Here is a 19597-nt window from a genome sequence, read left to right as displayed (position 1 = left end):
TTCTTTTATCATGTTTCATGCATCATGATTATGCAATAGGATTATTGCATTAGATTTCACGAATATGTTGCATCGCATTCTTTGTTGTTGATGTGTGTAACGACCCGAAAATCGGACAGCTACCGGCGCTAGGATCCGGGTTGGCTTAAGGCCGCCAAGACCCGTAGCAAGCCTGACATACAACCTGAAAACCTATTTAATCCCATACATGATCAACAACATACATAAAAATTTAAAACTTTTCTTTCACTCATAAGCCAAACTCAACCTGTGCATGCACTGAACATACTCATAATCATAATCATAATCCCTCTGTGGGATCTCATCAATGCCCCAATAGGCGATACATCATAAGATGAGTTGGCTTACATGAACATTTTAAAGCATCTAAGACCATGTATTGAAAGGGATACCTCATACATAAAGTCAAGCACAATCTCTAATCCTCAATATCTTTACATGACTGAAACTGTACTCTTACATAACATTAATACATTTATCATGTCCACACTATCTATTACATACACACGACTTCATGACTCTTGCGGACCTCCTGGTCTACCCTGTACCTGCAAACCTGGGAAATTTGGGAGAGGGGTGAGCTACTAGAGCCCAGTGAGCAGAATAATAAAACACTTAAAACATACGATAACATGAAATGCATCACATCACAGCTAATCACATCAAGGATGAACTTGTCACCAATAGCCCTCTACATGGTCCAACTGTGCCAGAACGTAGAATGGGTCCTGGTCTTTCCCTTACATAGTGCCAGCGAACATAGAATGGGTCCCACTGGTCTTACATTCCGTACCGTACATATCACATCGTCATATCATAGATCGAGGGCTATGGATCATTCAACATTCATCCACATCAACATCAAAATGTGTAATGCAACATATTCGTGAATTCTAATGCAAGCAACCTAATTCATCACATGGCATTCATGATGCATGAACATGCTCAAAACTTTGAAATTTATTTACTTTAATCGTAAAGGTTTATTCCACTCACCTCTGGATAGCTCTGACCAGACACTGGGGCAATAGACTCACTGCTGGGGTCCTCGGTTCCTCGGGTCCGAACCTACACAGGTGGACTCAAATGAGGGACCAAACATACGCGAACACAACTCTAAACTATTCCCCAAAAACCCCCTAAAACATCATGGAATAATCATAGAAAAACACGCAAGAAAGGGCTGGACAGGGCACTTTCGGCGGCAGGTTCGGCGGCCGAAAGTCCCTCCAGAGCCGAAAGTCAGGCAGGTTCGGCGGCACCTTCGGCGGCCGAAACTCCCAGACAGAGGCGAAACTCATGCATGTTCGGCGGCACTTTCGGCGGCCGAAAGTGCCAGACAGAGACGAAAGTCTCCTTTCGGGGGCAAGCTTCGGCAGCCGAAGGCTGCCTCCACAAGCATGTTCGGCGGCCGAACCTGGTTTCTCCCAGAATGGCAGAAACTCAGCTCCTTTATGCATTTATGCCTCCACTCTCATCCAAACATGCATAAACCTATTCTACAACACTCATACACAAGCATACAAGTTCCTAGGGGCATCAACTAACTAAAACCCCATCTATCACACATCCAACATACATTTGCAAGCCACATTGTTCAAAAATCACACCAAAAACCCATAAGCTCAACATAAGCTACACATGCATTTTCTACCCCATGAACTTGGATAAAACTTGTCTAAAACATAAAGTAAGCTAGAGATCGACCCTTACCTCTTGAAGATCGAGGGTAGAGGCGATCTAACTTGGAGTTGGAAGAGATTTGAGTTCTTGAACCTCAAAGCTCCAAAACTTGCTCAAAACTCGGAAATCTTCAAAACAAGATGAAAACTAGTGAAAAACTCGAAAGATCTGAAGGAAAAGACTCAAGATCGGTGAGGGGCGGCGGAGAGCTCACCTTGGCCGGAAATGGGGAAAAAGCTCGCCTATTTTCGGCTAAGGGACCCTTTTATAGTGGCTGGCCAGGCCACATTCGGGGGCCGAACGTGCCTCCGCATGCATGCCATGTTCGGCGGCCGAACTTGAGGTTCGGCGGTCGAACTTGGACTTTCCTCACTTATGCTTTCGGGGGCCTAAAGGCGCTCCCGAAGGCATGCATGTTCGGCGGCCGAACCTGAGTTTTCCTTCAAGGTTGTTTTTATGCAAAAACTCATTTCCATTTTACTTAAAACCATGAAATACCTTAAAACATTTTATGAAAACATGCTTCTACCCTACTAGAGGCTTCCGACATCCGAGATTCCACCGGACGGTAGGAATTCCGATACCGGAGTCTAGCCGGGTATTACAATGTGGGTGAATGTTGGATGACCCAAGTAGTCCCTGAGGAAAGACCAGGACCCCATTCTACGGCCTGGCACGGAAATGAAAGACCAGGACCCCATTCTACGGCCTGGCACGGATATGGGACTCGAAGACCAGGTGCCCAGAGGAGGCCCTGGGGAAATGGTAAGTAATGTATGATATGACAGGAAGACCAGGACCCTATGCTACGGCCTGGCATGAAATGATGCTGGGACTACTTGGTGACAAGTTCACCCGACCCTTGATGTGAATTGTCTGAGTTATGATGCATTTCATACGAGCATGTTTGTAAACATGTTTTTATGATTCTACTCACTGGGCTTGTTAGCTCACCCCTCTCCCTTAACCCCCAGGTTTGCAGGTACAGGATAGAGCAGGAGGTCGGATAGAGTAAAGTCTTGGTTATGAAATAGCTAGCAGTGGACATGATGTTGTAATGTAATGTTGAGCTATGTAATGTAATGATGATATTGAGGTTTAGAAGTGTGCTTGACCATAGTATGTTGTAAATCCTTTTTTAGATTCATGATCTTAAATGTTTATGGATGATTATGTTTAACCAAACTTAATGCATGATTATGTCACCCCATTGGAGTATTGATGAGGACTCCAAGGTGGGGTTAATGTTAATATCTATGTTAATGCATGCACAGGTTGAGTTTGGTTCATGAATGAAAAAGAAAAGTTCAAATCTTTATGTATGATGTTGATCATGTATGGGATTAAACAGGTTCACAGGATGTATGTTTGGCTTGCTACGGGTCCCGGCGGCCTTAAGCCGATCTGGATTCTAGCGCCGGTAGCGGTCCGGATTTTCGGATCGTTACAAGCATACTCATACATCATGAATGCCATTTATATTTGAATAGACTATTCTATATTAGATTCACGAATATGATGTATTGCATGTTAAATTATTATTGTGGATAGATATTTGGTGATTCACTAGCCCTCATGATACGATATATTTATGTGTGATGAATATAGAAATACAGGTTGACACCTATTCTATACCTTTAACATTATGTAAGAGAAGACTATGGTTCCCATTTTATGCCCTTGGTTCTATGGATATGTTATATTTAAGAGGAAGTCCTGAGAGGCATCCATTGTGGGTCGGACACTATTACAATTAAGGAGAGTTACTGACAAGTCCATCTTATTGTGTGTGTTTTTTTTTAATTTTATGATACATATATTTAAGCATATATTATGTTAAACTGTTTTATACCATATTTCTACTTACTAGGCTATTTTTGCTTATCACTTTCCCTTAACCCTAAGTTTACAGGATTAGAGTTAGTTTGGAAGTTCAATAGATCCCTTTAAGTATAATTTCTCATGTAATAGCATAGTTTGGATATGTAAAATATTTATGGTTTAGAATTATAATTTGTTCGAAGTTTTTTATGATCCCCTTGTCTATGATCTTGGTATATAAAAATTTTAAAATTTTGTGTTATGTTTGAAACTCTATGGCATGTAGTGATTGTGTACTGGAGCATTTGATGAGGGCTTCTAGTATCTATTTATGTTATCAGTTATAGTTTCCACATGCTGAGTTTGATTCTTTTATTATGTTTTATGTATGTTTTGAGATCATATTATGATTATATCAGGTGTACTTAAATGTATAGTAGACTTATTACGGATTCTGGTCACTTTAAGTTGATCTGAACTCTAACATCGATAATAGTCCGGATTTTTAGGTTATTACAGACTCAGCTTTCATCAGCTCTCTCAAAATCCTCCTTAAGTCTTCACTTCCCTATAACTCTTTTAATTTGATAAGAGAATAATTTTTCTACAAACAACAAACTTTCTAGGTGCCTGTGCACCTTTACAAATCTGATAAACATCTCAAACTTCTATTTAAGTTTCAACATATGCTTAAAATCTCTATTATGTGAATACCTTCACTTGATCAATCTTATATAGATTTTGGATGAATTAAAAATACTTTCAATAACTCATAACAATACAATAAAATATTATTAAGAAGAAAGAAGATTTGCCAATAAAAAATTTTGGTATTGAAAATAAGTAGGTAAGTAAGCTTAAGAACACTCTTTGAATATCAAAACTTTCATTAAGTTTTAAAATGAATAAAGAACTCACATATATAAGTATTTTGAAATCTCCATATCCCAGCCGCAAAGGATAATCAACAGTAATAAAAAATTTTAAATTTTTAAAAACTTACTATTATCATGTTAAAAAACGTGCTTTGACAAATTGAAATTGATTATCTAGAAGTAAAGTGGAACGGAAATTAAGTATCTATATTTAAAACTTTTTAAATTTAGATATCTAATTTTAAATTTTAAAAATTTTAGTCAAGAAAATAAATTACTTATTTTCATTCATGGACTTATCAATGACTTATCTTTTTCTTTTTCCTATGTTTAAATAAATTCATTAGGTTTTAATATCATTAAAGTCAAATTATTCCAAAATTTTTGGGGTCAACTATTTGCTAATTTAAAAGTTAACTGCACTATTATAATTTCGTTCATGGACTTAATCGACAATAAATTTATTATATTGAATTGTGAGAAATTTTAAATTTAATCTCTATTTTTTCACCCTTATTAAAAGAAAAAGCACTATTATAGTTAATAAGTTATTTTAATATTTAATAAGTATCAAATTCAAAATTATTTAATATTGTAATATTTTCTACTGATGAAATTTAAACTTAAAATTTATTTAGCCCGTTTACTAATCCATTTTAATATATAATAATTTTATCAGAATTTTAAGCGTATTATCAGTTTATATATATTATTTTAACAATCGTTTTCGGTAATAATTAAATGTATTATTTTAATAATTTTTATGTATTATTTTTAATAATTTTTATCTCAAAAATTTAATTGTTAAATTTATAATAAAAGTTAAAATAAATAAATAAATTAATAAGCAATTAAATTTAGTGTTTAATTTTCAATAAAATTATATATATTTTTCTATTTTATTGATTGTGTCATGCAACAAAAAAACAAAGCCACTTAGGCCAAAATTAGAAGGCTCTTCGGAAGCGAAAAGATGAAATTGGCCGATTGGTGCAAAGTGCAATTCTGCAGGCTCATGAGCATTCTGCAAACAGCAAACCTAGCCACCTCGAGCTTTCAAAAAATCAAAATCGGCATAGCAGAGAGAGAGAGAGAGAGAGAGAGAGAGGGGTGTCGGGTAGCTTAAAATCACAAGATGATGCTTCAGCAGTTGAAGCTTCCCTCCCGCCACCTAAAGTCTCTGCCTTTCTGTTCACTTCCATCTACCACTACTACTCTTCAAGAAATTGCTTCTTCTCTCCCAACTAAAGGTTTATTTCTTCTTTTCTTTTTCTTCCAGCTTGTATGATTAATGGGTTTTTCTCTTTGAAAGATTTTAGATGCATTCAATCATAAGCTTCACAATGTCTGAACTAGTTGAGCTCTAGCATTTTTTTCTTGCAGTTTATCCACAACTGTTGAATACAATTTTGAATTGCTGGATTAATATAGTTTTTGCCATTTAATATTCTTTAACTGTAATTTTTTGATTTCCAATACTATACTACATTGTTATGTTTCTTGTGAAATTTGCTTCTTAATGAAATTTTGGATAAATACCCTGTTCTCTCTCTCTCTTAACTGTGCTGGACTATCGACAAGATTCCTTGAAAGTTTGTATTTCCTCTTTACAACATTAACTCATTGTTGGGTACAATTTGTTTTACTTTGTCTTGCCCTTGGCTATATGCAACCGGTTATGCGCTTATCTGATATTATACCACGATTATTTTTAATAATGTTTAACATTGTTCAACTCAAATGAGTGTTGAGCTTTCGAATAAGAGATTCTTTTAGCACTGCAACTCAAATGAATGTTTGAGCTTTCGGATAAGAGACTCTTTTATCACTGTCGCCTTTTTCTTACCCTTTCTGTTAGCGTAACATGATCAACCTGTGTTAAGAATGTTGATATACCCTCTTTATTCTGTGTGACAAGAGCAACTGGGTATGGTATTCTTGTGCTTATAATTGAACAGTTCGGTTCCAAATTTCTATATCACGTTTCTTGTATTTTTGTTTTCTGGTTTGGTAGGTATTGCTAAGGTTGTATTGAAAAAAGGGAAGGCACAACTTTTTAAGGATGGAAGCCCAATGGTATACAGTGGAGCAGTTGATAGAATAATAGGTAGACCACCACCTAAGTCTGGTGATGTTGTACTGGTAGCTGATGGGACAGAGAAACCTATTGCTTGGGGCTTGTATAATTCTGTATCCATGTTCTGTGTTAGGCTTATGCAATTAGAAGAGGAAGCAATAAGGTATATTTTAAAGGATTTCATAGTTTGGCTTTTCTTCATAAAGCAATAAGTTGATTCATGTGGTGCAGAGATCCTTCTTGTGCATTAAACATGGAGAAACTACTTGAAACAAGAATTGGTGCTGCTAAACAATTACGAAGAAGGTTGGGTCTGCCCTCAGCCCGAACAAATGCATATCGCCTTGTCAACAGTGAAGGAGATAGGTACCTTGTGTTGATTGCATAGATGCAATTACTATATTTATTTACTTGAACGTCTTCCTTGTTGGCAAATTGTACTGATTTGAGCACAATATAAAGGAAGTTTTATGTACTTCATAAAACTTCTTTTGTTAAACTATTCTTTGTATGTGCATGAATGCCTCCATACTGAAGCATCTGCTGAGTTAATTATAGTCCTAGTGTCCCAGTAGACATAACATTATAGATTCAGAACATTGAGGCATAGAACAATCAGATAGATGTATATACCTGTTACAAATATTGAGTCTTGAAATTAAATTGGAGATTGTTGATTGCTGAATCTTTTGTCAATTGGTTTGAAATGTCAGATTGGGTTCTTGATGTATTGCATTACTGATGTTTGAAATATTATTATCTGTAATATCCTTCTTCCAACTTCTTATATTACTTAAATTCAGTCCTTTATTTTGTCCAGAAGTACCCATGTCAGATAAGGATTTTCAGACTTGGGTATAATATGTGCTTATAATCTAATAAATGCTTCAGCAGAAGGAAAGAAAAAAAGGAAAGAACAGAGAGAGATAAATTACTTTTTGCGGAACTACAATTTGTTTGGAGAATAATGTTTTGGGACCTATCATTGGTTTTCGTTGTCTCTTCTACCTTACCACTTAATTGTCCATGTGCACAGTAGCACACTTATTTGCAAATTGGTTGTCCCTCTGTACTGCAGATTGTCTGGATTAATTGTTGATGTCTTTGGAGATTTAGCAGTAATAGCATCATCTGCTGCATGGGTTGAGAAGTACAAACCAGAAGTAGAGGCTTGCATCAGAAGGATTGGTGAAACTAATCATATAAACTGGAGACCATCAATTGAAATTTTAAGAGAAGAAGGAATTGATGTGACCAATTTGAAAGATATACATTCTTCAATTTGTCGTGAAAGGACAAAGGTGGAATACGTCTTTGGATTATTAAGTACTTGCATCTTTGTCAATTTTATCATTCAAGCTACTTCATCAGTTTGAAACATCAAATTTTGTTCACCTTTAACTTGAAGTTGAACTTTTGTGTAGGATACTTGTCATAAGTAATACCTCTTGCAATTCCCTAGGGAAAGTCAATCATTCACCCCCTTTTCCTTCCAAAATATTCTACTGCCTTACCTTACAACCAGTTTACCATAGAGGTCACACAAACAAACCTCAAACGTGGCCAATGTTTAACTGTGAAGGCTGGCAACTGGCTTCTTGAAAGTTTTGATATAATAGAATATTAAAGAAGAGGGGAAAGCACAAACATCATTCATGATGGCTGTTTCTGTATATCTACTGATACTGGGTTACCACCCAGAAATTCACCAGTTTAGTTTGTTCTTGATGCACTTCTTTTGTGACATTGGAAACTTTTTAAAAATTACAATTTATTTTTATTACCTCTACGATCAGTGTCATTATTGCTTCATATTTTTATTGTTATCCTATAGTTGTTTGTTAGTGTCTATATTTGGCCAGATGACTGTCTAGTATATTTTGCCATATTGATATTTCTTTGTTCCTACCAAAATGTCAAACAAAGCTCATTTCATGTGGATATTCTTGGGTAAAACCAACTAATATTTCCTTACACGTATTGGGTTGAGCATACCTTCTTGCTGAAGCTGCTTCTGCTTCTATAGAAATTTATTAACTATAAGCATTTCTTTAATGTCATCCTCAAACTTTCATGCTGCAGGTTGTGGAAAATGGAATTTCTTATGCAATATCACTGGTGGGCCAAAAGACTGGATTTTATGCTGATCAACGCGAAAATCGCCTATTTATATCAACAATTTCAGCTGGTCAGAAAGTTCTTGATGTTTGCTGCTACAGTGGTGGTTTTGCTTTAAATGCTGCATGTGGAGGTGCCGTAGATGTTTTAGGTACAATCACATCTTTTGTTTTTTTGGTTTATAAATAATTTTAAGCTGCTTCCTTTTGGTTTCATTCAGCATTAGCAAAATACCACTTTGTAGAATCTCAAGGTAAATACTATATGATTTGATTTGCCAGCCTATATGTTAAATTGGCTGGCATGGCTCTCTCTCTCTCTCTCTCTCTCTCTCTATATATATATATATATATAATCATGTGTCTCTTAAAATTTTATTTTAGACAGTTCTATTTTTACTTGATTTTTTTTTAAAGGTTTGAATCAGTCATGTACTTTTTGAAGATATTTTTCAGTTGACATTTAGGCTAAATTTCCTATATATTTCCACTTGAATTTCCATCTGTTTAATGTGTCATCCAAATGTTTAACCATAAAAAGAAGGTTTGGATGATCTGTGGAGAGCCAGTGAAGCAAATATCATACCACCAAAACTTACTTTTTTGAAATTGGGCAAAAATATTGAAATTTAGACCAATTTAGCATGCATACAAGTACTCGGTGTGCCAGTATCAATTCCTGAATATTAGGCTTTTCTGTCTTGTGGTTAAGCCAACTCTATACAAGTTAATGTACAAAATGTTTGATTTTTTAATATATCTTGGGTGACACTAGGTTTTTTCTCCCTGTGGATTGTATATGTCCTCATAAGCCTTCTACTTGGATAATCTTAACATTAGGCATTGACAATGATATAGTTGAGTAGATTCTAGGGCGTGTAACTCTTTGCCTTTCAAATCTAGGACTGGAATTATGTGGGTTCTGAGATGTGTTAGCCTGTCTCATGGATGAAATTTGGTGAGTTTGTTTCCCTGTGCTTCAGGAGTCAATTTATCAGCATTATTGCACTTGATCCTATCATCAAGTCCATGTACTTCGTGCATTTTAAGGTATTCAAGGACATACTTTTGTATAAGAACTTGACTGGTTGTCATTAAACTCTTACTCCATATGCACAGGCCCTACTCATATATAAGTTGCTGGGCTGCAATTCTTCTGACTGTTACATAATCTACTTGTAAATTGAAGAATCTTAAACTATTGGAAACAAGCTTATGGGTTTCTGTTGTCATTTCTATCTTTTTTGTTAAATCAGTCTCTCTCTAACTCTCTCTCTCTCTCTCTCTCTCTCTCACACACACACACACACACACACACACACACATACACACACATGCCTGCATGCCCGCACACATGTGTACACTTGCTATTTTCCATTACTGACAGCCACTGCAGGTAAGGTGGGGGAATGAGAGTGGCCAAAGCTCAAAAATATTTGCTTAAATCTGTTACCTTAGCAACAGTTCTTTATTTCTCCAATCTCACCAAAAAAAAAAAAAGCTTTAGACAGCTCTCAACCATCTTCTTCTCTCTCCCATTTTCGCTCCAAAATTTTTCCATTTGTTCTTAGCAAATTTGTTTCTTGCTCTGTCACTGCATATAAAACTTGGAATGGTGTGATGTTGAAATTAAAAATGTAGATATTAACTGCCATTTGTAAATTCAAGTTTTGGAAGCTACTTTACAGAATGAAAGATTGATGAATCTTAAAAAAGGTTTTCCTTTTTTTTTTTTAATTATTGTTTTTTTCTTTCTTTCAGGTGTTGACACATCATTGCCTGCTCTAGAGCTTGCTAGAGAAAATATTATTCTTAACAACCTGGACCCAGGAAGAATATCCTTTTTGAGAGAAGATGCAACTGAGTTTATGAAGGGTGCTCTTTCCAGAAATGAATCATGGGATTTAGTTATTTTGGATCCCCCTAAATTAGCACCAAAAAAGAAGGTATTGCAACATGCATATAAATCTAATTTGACAGAAACTCAATTTGCTTCAAGCTTCATTCTAACAGATGCAATCTATTGTCAAGATTGGTTTGAGTTAGAACTTTTCAAATTCTGTTAATTGTGTGCTTGACAAAATGGAAATCTAGTTCTCATGTTCTAACTTAAAAAAGTATAATGTTGATGTTAAATTGGATTCCATCATAGTTCAAATTCATGTAAGATTATTTGTTGCTTGTGCAATTATCAGAATTTTTTTTGCAAATAGGTTGGTTTTGAAATAATGTCATCTTGATTATGTTTTGAACATGATTTGATTCTTTAGAAAAGAATGTTAAAGGAAAAATGTCATATGCCTTGAAACACAAGAAATCTTCGCTTATTCCACACATTTTGTCAGCAGTTATTAATTTTCTGGAATTTTTTTTAAAAATCAGGTTTTACAAAGTGCATCAGGCATGTACAGAAATCTGAATTCATTAGCATTGGGATTGACAAAGAAAGGTGGTTTTCTCATGACTTGTTCTTGTTCAGGAGCTGTGACCCAAAGTGGTGTATTCTTGCGCATTCTCCAGGCAAGTAGGGTTTTTTTTTCTTTTTCTTTTTTAATTTTTTTATTGGAGGAGTCTTATCTTACTGTCTCTGCAAATGATATGATGATTATTAAATTAAACAATGGAAACTAAATTATTTTATTAGAGAATATTTTCTAAAAAAATTTATTTTCTACGAAAATATTTTTTTTAGGTTTAGATTTAATTTCATTGTTGCGATCCATAATTTGGATATCATTTTCTTATTTTCTTCTTCTCTTTTATGATAATCAGGGCGCAGCATCAATGGCAGGAAGAAAAATCACAGTTGTGAGGCAGAGTAGTGCAGCTTCTGACCATCCTATTGACCCATCCTACCTGGAAGGTGCATATTTAACCAACGTCTTACTTAGAGTATCATAAGTCTTTCTGAGTCATGCAATTTTTTACACAATATCTTATTTTTTATTTAATTAGAAATTGCGAGATTTCTTTTATTTTGATTGTTAAAAAAATATAAATTAATTATTATTTGAAAATCTTTAATTTGATTGATTAATTATATTAATTTTTCATTTAAATTTATTTAAAATCAGTATAATTTTAGAGTTTTTATAAATATAAACTCTTACTATTATTTATATTTAAAATTTATTTAATTAAAATTTTATTATTACATAACGTAAAATAAAATATTATAAAATAATAAGTAAAATTGTAAGATAAACTTTTTTTTTAACCAAGTGTTAGTTCATTAAAAAATAATTCCTTTATAAAAAATTTTATAAAATAATAAAAACTCACCTTTACTTTTTGTAATTTTATTATTTTTTTTAAAGCGGCGAATTTGCAATTTTAAATTATTTATAGATTTTTCTTTTTTAAGACCAATTTTTTAATTAATTAATTATTAAATTTATACTTTAATTTTTAAATAATTTATTATTTTACTTAATTTTTAATATTAATATACTAATAAATTTCTACCATATTATTATAAGGATTTTATTATAGATTTAATTAAACCTCAAAGACTATATTATTTTAAATTAAAAATATATATATTAAAAGTTATTCTAATAATTAATTAAAAATTTGATGGTATAGATTAATTTATAATTTTTGTTAAATATTAAAAATTAAATTATAAATTTTTAAAAATATAAAAATTAAAGTAGACATTTCATAATTTAGTAGGATTAAATTATAATTTATTTTAAAAATCAATTAAATTAAATTTTTATAAAATTTTTAATTCTAAATACCTTGCCTTTCACATTTGATTAAATAAAAAAAAAAAACTTTCGTGGCCTTTTTTCTATATATTAATAAATAAATAATAAACAATTCTATTTATTATTTGTAAATTAAGAAATTAATTCTAGAATTCATAATAAAGGATTTTGTTACTGTGTTATTTAGTTAAAAGGCTATTTTGGGCCCCTGTAAAAATTCTCAATGATCAAATAAGGGCTGGTCAATTATATTGGACCATTAAGCCTCCTAAGAATTTTAAAAGATAGCAACTAAACCTAAATTTTACATTTTAACAACAAAAAATCCATTTGAGCAATCACGTGCTCATTGATTCGGTTTACTTTTTCATTTCGATTTAATTTAATTTTTAATTTTAATTTTATTTTAATAAAAAATTAAAAATATAAATTAAATCTACTACTAATAATAATATATTATTTTTAATAATATAAAAAATTAAATTATAATCAATGTTTAAAATATTAAAAGTAAAGTATAAAAAATAAATTTTTTTAAAAAAAATTAATTAAATTAAATCGAGTTAATTTAATTTAATTTTTATTTAAAATTAATTTAATTTGACTTTTATAAATATTAAAAATTTAATTTTTAAATTAGTCAATTTGATTTAATTTTAAATGAAATTAACAGTTAAGAAAGAAAGATATTAATACATCCCTCTAACATTCTCAATTCCTCCTCACAATCTCAGCTCCTTGAGATTGTGTTGAGACTGAGCGAAAAGAATCCTAATGCTGCTTTCTCTGTCTTGGACTTTTTCATTAACTGTTTTCTACTTTAGATATCTTCTCTCTTTCTTTTTTTTTTTTTTTTGTATATTATTTATAAAAAAGCAAGAAACTCTCCTCTTGATAATGGCGGTGCTGCTGATTTGAATAGAAGCAGTAAGAACAATAGAATAATCAATTGCCAATTAGCCACAACAGCAAAGAAAAAGAATCCATAAGAGTAATCCAAGGGAAAGGAAAGATGGTGACTTAAGAGGATGACGCGTGATATTATGGAAGTGCAAACGACGAACCAAAACCAGAGGTGCGAGGACGGGTGGAGGTGGCAGTGGCACCATTACAAAGGCCAATATATGGTTAATCAATTTGAGGAAATTTTCGATTAGGGAGTTTAGCAAGAGAGAATGTATAGGTATTCTTCTGGGAGCAATTTGGGCCAATTAAGCAAGGAGATTATATTGGAATCAGATCTAAAGGAAATTTAGATATTTACTACGGAGATTATATTCACCATATATTTCCATATTCGAACGCAATAAGATAATTAGGGTCAGTAGTATTCGGTTCAAATCAAAAAAATCGATCGAACCGAATTGATTTAAAAATTTAGTTCGGTTTTTTATACATTTTGGTTCGGTTCGATTTTTAATTTCAGAAATTTTGATTATTTCGATTCGATTCAGTTTTGATCAGAAAAAAACTGAAAAAATCGAATCGAACCGATTAGTGATAATAATATATTTTTTCAATAATATAGAGAAATTAAATCATATTAAGATTAAAATATTTTAATTAAATTTTAAAATATTAAAAATAAAGTGTAAAAAATAAAAAAAAATTATTAAAAATCGAAACTGATCAAACCGAACCGAATCGAACCGAATCAGACCGGTTCGGTTCGATTCGATTTCTGACCAAAATCGGTTCGGTTCGATTTTCATAAACACTAAAATTTTAATTTTCGGTTTATTCGGTTCGGTTCGGTTTTGAATCGAACCGACCGAATGCTCACCTCTAAAGATAACTCGTTTTTCATTGTTTAATTTTAATTTAAAAATAAAATTTATTAAAACATTCATATATAACGATGTTTATAAAGATGTCAATATGCGGAAAATGAATTTTTTTTAAAAAAACGATAAAGTTATTTTTATTAAAATTTTTTATTTTTTCCTTTGATCAGGAAAATATTTTTCGTTAATTAAATTTTTTGACTACTCTAAATGCCAGAAAAATATGAAATATATTTTTCTGAAAAATATTTTATGTGAAATAAATGGAACCTAAATTAAAGAAAAAGTAGTTTAAGGACTATTATATTTTAATATAACCAAACATTATCTTTAATCAAATAATCATAAAAATTATAATCAAGTAAATTAGAAATTATGTAGATGATATTAAACAATCAATATAGAATTTATCTCTCTCTTTGAGAGAGATATCTTCTGAGTCTCTCGATAAGTGAGATTGAGAAATATATGGACGTGTTCAAATGAATTGATAACTTGATCAATATCATTTGATTTTATTAGTTTACTTAGAGATCGAGAAATCATAAATTTAAATATTATAAGTTTGATATTGACCATGACTTATATTCAAACTAGATATCGTGTGACAAAATATTAATACATGTTCTATTTATTAGGATTTATTGGACTATCGATCCTCATATTAATTGGGTAGTCATAATGTCTTGCTAAAAGGTTAGTTTCTTATCATTCTTTTCAAATTAAATAAAGCACTCGGATTCTGAAAAGGAAAATAGAGATTTTTTTCGCTGCGTAATTTTGGATTGCAGTAATCTTTGGATTTTCTTACATTAATCTAGTGTAAATTTTAATCCAAAATAAATTATAGCTAAATGAGTTTATTATTACCCTAATGTATGAGTTTATTATTACCCTAATGTGTCGATTGGATACGAAACTTCAAAGGTTGAAAGATTAACCTCTTGATAAAAAAAAAAGAAGAAAAAAACTAATAAGAAGATAAAACTAGAAGGCACAACCACAAAATCAAAAAATAAATTTAAATTTGCTTCTGTAATTTTCACCAGAGTTAAATAAATTCAATTTTATTTTTTTAAACTAAATAAGTTCACAATTTTAAATTTAAAGCTAAGTACATCCTAACATATTAAAATATTAATTTTTTATTGTAAGTTTTGAATTTCTATTTTAATAAAAAAAAATAGATAAGTTTTAATATTTAAAAATTACAACAATAACATTTTATTATTAAAAATTTATATTTTACTATGTTGGATAATTTAAAATTATATTTTTATTTATGTCAAAGTGGGACTAGATTGTATGTTGACATAGAATAATAGGGTAATAGTTTATACTTCTAGACATTTGAAGAATGACGAGTTAAACTACCTTACACATGATGTAGGGATGGTTTGTGATATTTGCATTCAAGATGGGGAGACATTACCTTTACAGAGTAAAATGTGAGATCTTCACTGATCATAAAGACTTGCAATACATCTTAAGTCAAAGGGAATTAAACTTGAGGTAGAGGAGATAGATAGAGCTACTTGGTGATTATGATTGTAAAATTCAATACCATTTGATTAAGGCAAATGTTGTAATACCCGGCTAGAGTCCGGCACTGGAATTCTTGTTGTCCGGTGGAATCCGGGGTGTCGGAATCCTCTAGAAGGGTAGGATTTATGTTTTTCTAACAAAAGAAATGTTGTATGTTTTAAAGTTAAATGGAACTAAGTTTTGAGTTGAAATGAACCAAGGCAGAAAAGCCATGTTCGGCCGCCGAAGGTAAGTTCGGCCGCCGAAAGTGCCCAATGTTCGGCTTCCGAAGCTCAGATTCGGCCCCCGAATGTTGCATGGTTTTACATGCGATTCGGCAGCCGAAGCTGAGTTGGCCAGCCAGCTCTTGTGCATTCCTTAGTCAGCATTTTGGACAGGTGTTATCTCCAAACCCTGTCCAGAAGATTGGCCACATCTCCCATGATTTATTTGCAAGCCTTTTAGCAGCTCATGCAGAGTTTTTGTTGGTTTTCAAAGGTTTTGAAGTTTTGAGATTTTATGAGTTTGAAGAGGAGTTGATCCATTTTCTTTGTTCAGATCGTTCATCTTCCTGTTTACAAGAGGTAAGTGAAGATCTTGAACTTGTGTTAATGTTTTACAGAAGTTTTATGGAGGTTTGGTAAAGATGCATGTTTAGGCGAAAAATGATGGTTTTGATGATTGATGCATGTAAGCATGATTATGTGTTATGTTTGATATGTTTGTTGGGGTTTTAGATAGTTTTGGACCCCTTTGTACATATACTTGAGTATATGTGTGTTGAGGAAGTGATATATGCATGTTTAGAAAGGTTGAGGGGATGGAGGAGCTAGGTTGCCGTTGGGGCTGAGTTCTGGATGAACTCAGGTTCAGCAGCCGAAGGTTCATTCGGCCGCCGAACCTGTTGCATGGTGGCTTTGGCTGCCACAGCTTGCCCCCGAGAGTTTTGACGTTCAGCTCTGTTTGGGGGATTCGGCCGCCGAAGGTGCCGCCGAAGGTTAGAGACTTTCGTCTCTAGAGTGCCTTTCAGCCCCCGAAAGGATTCGGCCGCCGAAGATTGAGATTCGGCCGCCGAAGGTGCCTGAGTTTCGTCTCTGGAGAGGACTTTCGATCGCCGAACCTGCCGCCGAAAGTGTTCTGTTCAATTTTTCTTTTGCATGCTTTGCATGAGTTTTAGAGTGAGATTAAGGGGACTCTTGGGGAGTTTAATAGAGTTATTCTTGAGTAAGTTTGGTCCCTCATTTGAGTCTTTCTGTGCTTCCACAGCTCAGAGGAATCAGAGAGAGCAGCAGTGAGTACTGCTCCAGAGTTTACAGAACTTGCAGAGTCAGTCCAGAGCCAGAGGTGAGTGGAACTAAACTTATTACTCATTTTAATTTGAGATATTACCTGCTTTTAGCATCTTTCATGCATCATGATTATGCAATAGGTTGATTGCATTAGAATTCACAAAGGTGTTGCATTGCATACCTATTTGTTGGTGTGGGAAAATGCTGAATGATCCAGTAGTTCCAGACAGGAAGTCCAGGACCCCATTCTACGGCCTGGCAAGTATAGGAAAGTCCAGGACCCCATTCTACGGCCTGGCTGGTATAGTAAGACCAGGTTTCCGGTCTATACCTGGCAAATGGTAAGTACAGGTGTTATATACACATATACATATACAGGACAGGAAGACCAGGACCCCAGTCTACGGCCTGGCACGGTTTACTGGAACTATGTGGTGACAGGTTTACTCTTGATGTGGATTGTCTGTGATATGACGCATTTCATAAGAGCATGTTTGAATGAATGTTTTACTGTTCTACTCACTGGGCTATAGAGCTCATCCCACTCCCTTCACCCCAGTCTTGCAGGTTCAGTGTACAGTGCACAGGGGAAGACCAGAAGAGTATCAGAAAGAGAGAAGAGTTATGAAATAGCTTAGAGTGGACATGTAATATTAAAGAGATGTACTAGTTGTGTATTCAGTTAGAATTGTGCTTGACATAGTTGTATTGTAAATCTTTGGTTTATATACATGATCTGTATGTATATATGTGTTACACAGTATGTGAAAAACTAGGCTTAACAGGTATGAAATAACCCACCTAGAGCAAGCTCTAGTCAGGGGTACAGGGTACAGAGTACAGTGATAGTGCATGCACAGGTTAAGCCTTGGTTCAGAAAAGAGTTTTATTTGCACAGAAAATGTATGATCATGTATGAGATTTACAGGTACACAGAGAGTATAGCAGGCTTGCTACGGGTTCTGGCGGCCTTAAGCCGACCTGAATCCTAGCGCCGGTGACGGTCCATTTTGGGGTCGTTACAGATTGGTATCAGAGCCCTAGGTTCATATGATCGGACCTATAGAGAGAGTGTTGGGCTCATAGAGATTACAGGTGGTTAAGCACAATAGGAAATCATGTCCACTAGGATAGGATGTTGAGTCCTGTGTTTTTGATGCTATGAAATGCATATGCATGTGTATTTTGATTGAGATATATGTTTATGTGCTGATATGCTATAGTACGTGTTGTTTTTCAGAGAGTTAAGATGCGAGGAACTCGTCGATCAGCTCGATTGACTGGAGTCCCATCAGATAGTGAGGGATTAGCTGCTCGTCCTCCTGCATTGCCGAGGGCAAGGTCTCAGAGATCTAGCAGGGAAAGCATGTCAATAGACCCTAGAAGGTCTGTAGACGAGAGCAGAAGAGGGATTGTTAGAGGAGGTAGATCAGAGGAAGTGAGGGAGGCCATGGAGACTGATCCGTCTATGGATGAAGGTATGGGAGAATCTCAGGGAGGCGTTCAGGCCTCAGGATTTGATTATCCAGCTGTTTCCCAGTATCCAGAGTATCCGATGGAGGGTATGTCGGAGTACTCTCGATTTGACCCATATCCTTCATATTTTCTTTGTTCAGATCGTTCATCTTCCTGTTTACAAGAGGTAAGTGAAGATCTTGAACTTGTGTTAATGTTTTACAGAAGTTTTATGGAGGTTTGGTAAAGATGCATGTTTAGGCGAAAAATGATGGTTTTGATGATTGATGCATGTAAGCATGATTATGTGTTATGTTTGATATGTTTGTTGGGGTTTTAGATAGTTTTGGACCCCTTTGTACATATACTTGAGTATATGTGTGTTGAGGAAGTGATATATGCATGTTTAGAAAGGTTGAGGGGATGGAGGAGCTAGGTTGCCGTTGGGGCTGAGTTCTGGATGAACTCAGGTTCGGCAGCCGAAGGTTCATTCGGCCGCCGAACCTGTTGCATGGTGGCTTTGGCTGCCACAGCTTGCCCCCGAGAGTTTTGACGTTCGGCTCGGTTTGGGGGATTCGGCCGCCGAAGGTGCCGCCGAAGGTTAGAGACTTTCGTCTCTGGAGTGCCTTTCAGCCCCCGAAATTTGCCCCCGAAAGGGTTTGGCCGCCGAAGGTGCCTGAGTTTCGTCTCTGGAGAGGACTTTCGGCCGCCGAACCTGCCGCCAAAAGTGTTCTGTTCAGTTTTTCTTTTGCATGCTTTGCATGAGTTTTAGAGTGAGATTAAGGGGACTCTTGGGGAGTTTAATAGAGTTATTCTTGAGTAAGTTTGGTCCCTCATTTGAGTCTTTCTGTGCTTCCACAGCTTAGAGGAACCAGAGAGAGCAGCAGTGAGTACTGCTCCAGAGTTTACAGAACCTGCAGAGTCAGTCCAGAGCCAGAGGTGAGTGGAACTAAACTTATTACTCGTTTTAATTTGAGATATTACCTGCTTTTAGCATCTTTCATGCATCATGATTATGCAATAGGTTGATTGCATTAGAATTCACAAAGGTGTTGCATTGCATACCTATTTGTTGGTGTGGGAAAATGCTGAATGATCCAGTAGTTCCAGACAGGAAGTCCAGGACCCCATTCTACGGCCTGGCAAGTATAGGAAAGTCCAGGACCCTATTCTACGGCCTGGCTGGTATATTAAGACCAGGTTTCCGGTCTATACCTGGCAAATGGTAAGTACAGGTG

At 34.5% G+C, this 19597-nt stretch overlaps 1 protein-coding gene across 2 annotated transcripts; it reads left to right on the top strand.

Annotated features, from left to right (window-relative positions):
* Nucleotides 1–5366: 5366 nt before the first annotated feature.
* On the top strand, nucleotides 5367–11634 carry LOC110603153 (ribosomal RNA large subunit methyltransferase I). Of its 2 annotated transcripts, none has more exons than XM_021740844.2 (8): nucleotides 5367–5650; nucleotides 6415–6640; nucleotides 6709–6843; nucleotides 7556–7778; nucleotides 8560–8746; nucleotides 10356–10540; nucleotides 10977–11118; nucleotides 11367–11634. In XM_021740844.2, exons 1-8 carry the CDS (start codon nucleotides 5536–5538, stop codon nucleotides 11414–11416), a joined length of 1263 nt encoding a protein of 420 aa, XP_021596536.1. In that variant the 5' UTR covers nucleotides 5367–5535; the 3' UTR covers nucleotides 11417–11634. The 2 variants fall into 2 exon arrangements, with proteins under 2 accessions (XP_021596536.1, XP_021596535.1); XM_021740843.2 differs by having other exon boundaries at nucleotides 5377–5650; nucleotides 10977–11114.
* Nucleotides 11635–19597: the final 7963 nt, after the last annotated feature.

Source organism: Manihot esculenta, chromosome 16 (genome assembly GCF_001659605.2).
Source record: "Manihot esculenta cultivar AM560-2 chromosome 16, M.esculenta_v8, whole genome shotgun sequence".
In the NCBI taxonomy this organism is placed as follows: Eukaryota; Viridiplantae; Streptophyta; class Magnoliopsida; order Malpighiales; family Euphorbiaceae; genus Manihot; species Manihot esculenta.
The sequence above is the reverse complement of the archived record's forward strand: the minus strand, read 5'-3'. Positions and strand labels throughout refer to the sequence as shown.

Excerpts from the sequence above, each read along its gene's own strand:
- LOC110603153 (XM_021740843.2), top strand. The coding sequence starts at position 5,536 with ATGATGCTTCAGCAGTTGAAGCTTCCCTCCCGCCACCTAAAGTCTCTG. Across the intron at positions 10,541-10,976 it reads AATTAGCACCAAAAAAGAAG|GTTTTACAAAGTGCATCAGG; the intron begins GTATTGCAACAT and ends TTTAAAAATCAG. Across the intron at positions 11,115-11,366 it reads TATTCTTGCGCATTCTCCAG|GGCGCAGCATCAATGGCAGG; the intron begins GCAAGTAGGGTT and ends TATGATAATCAG.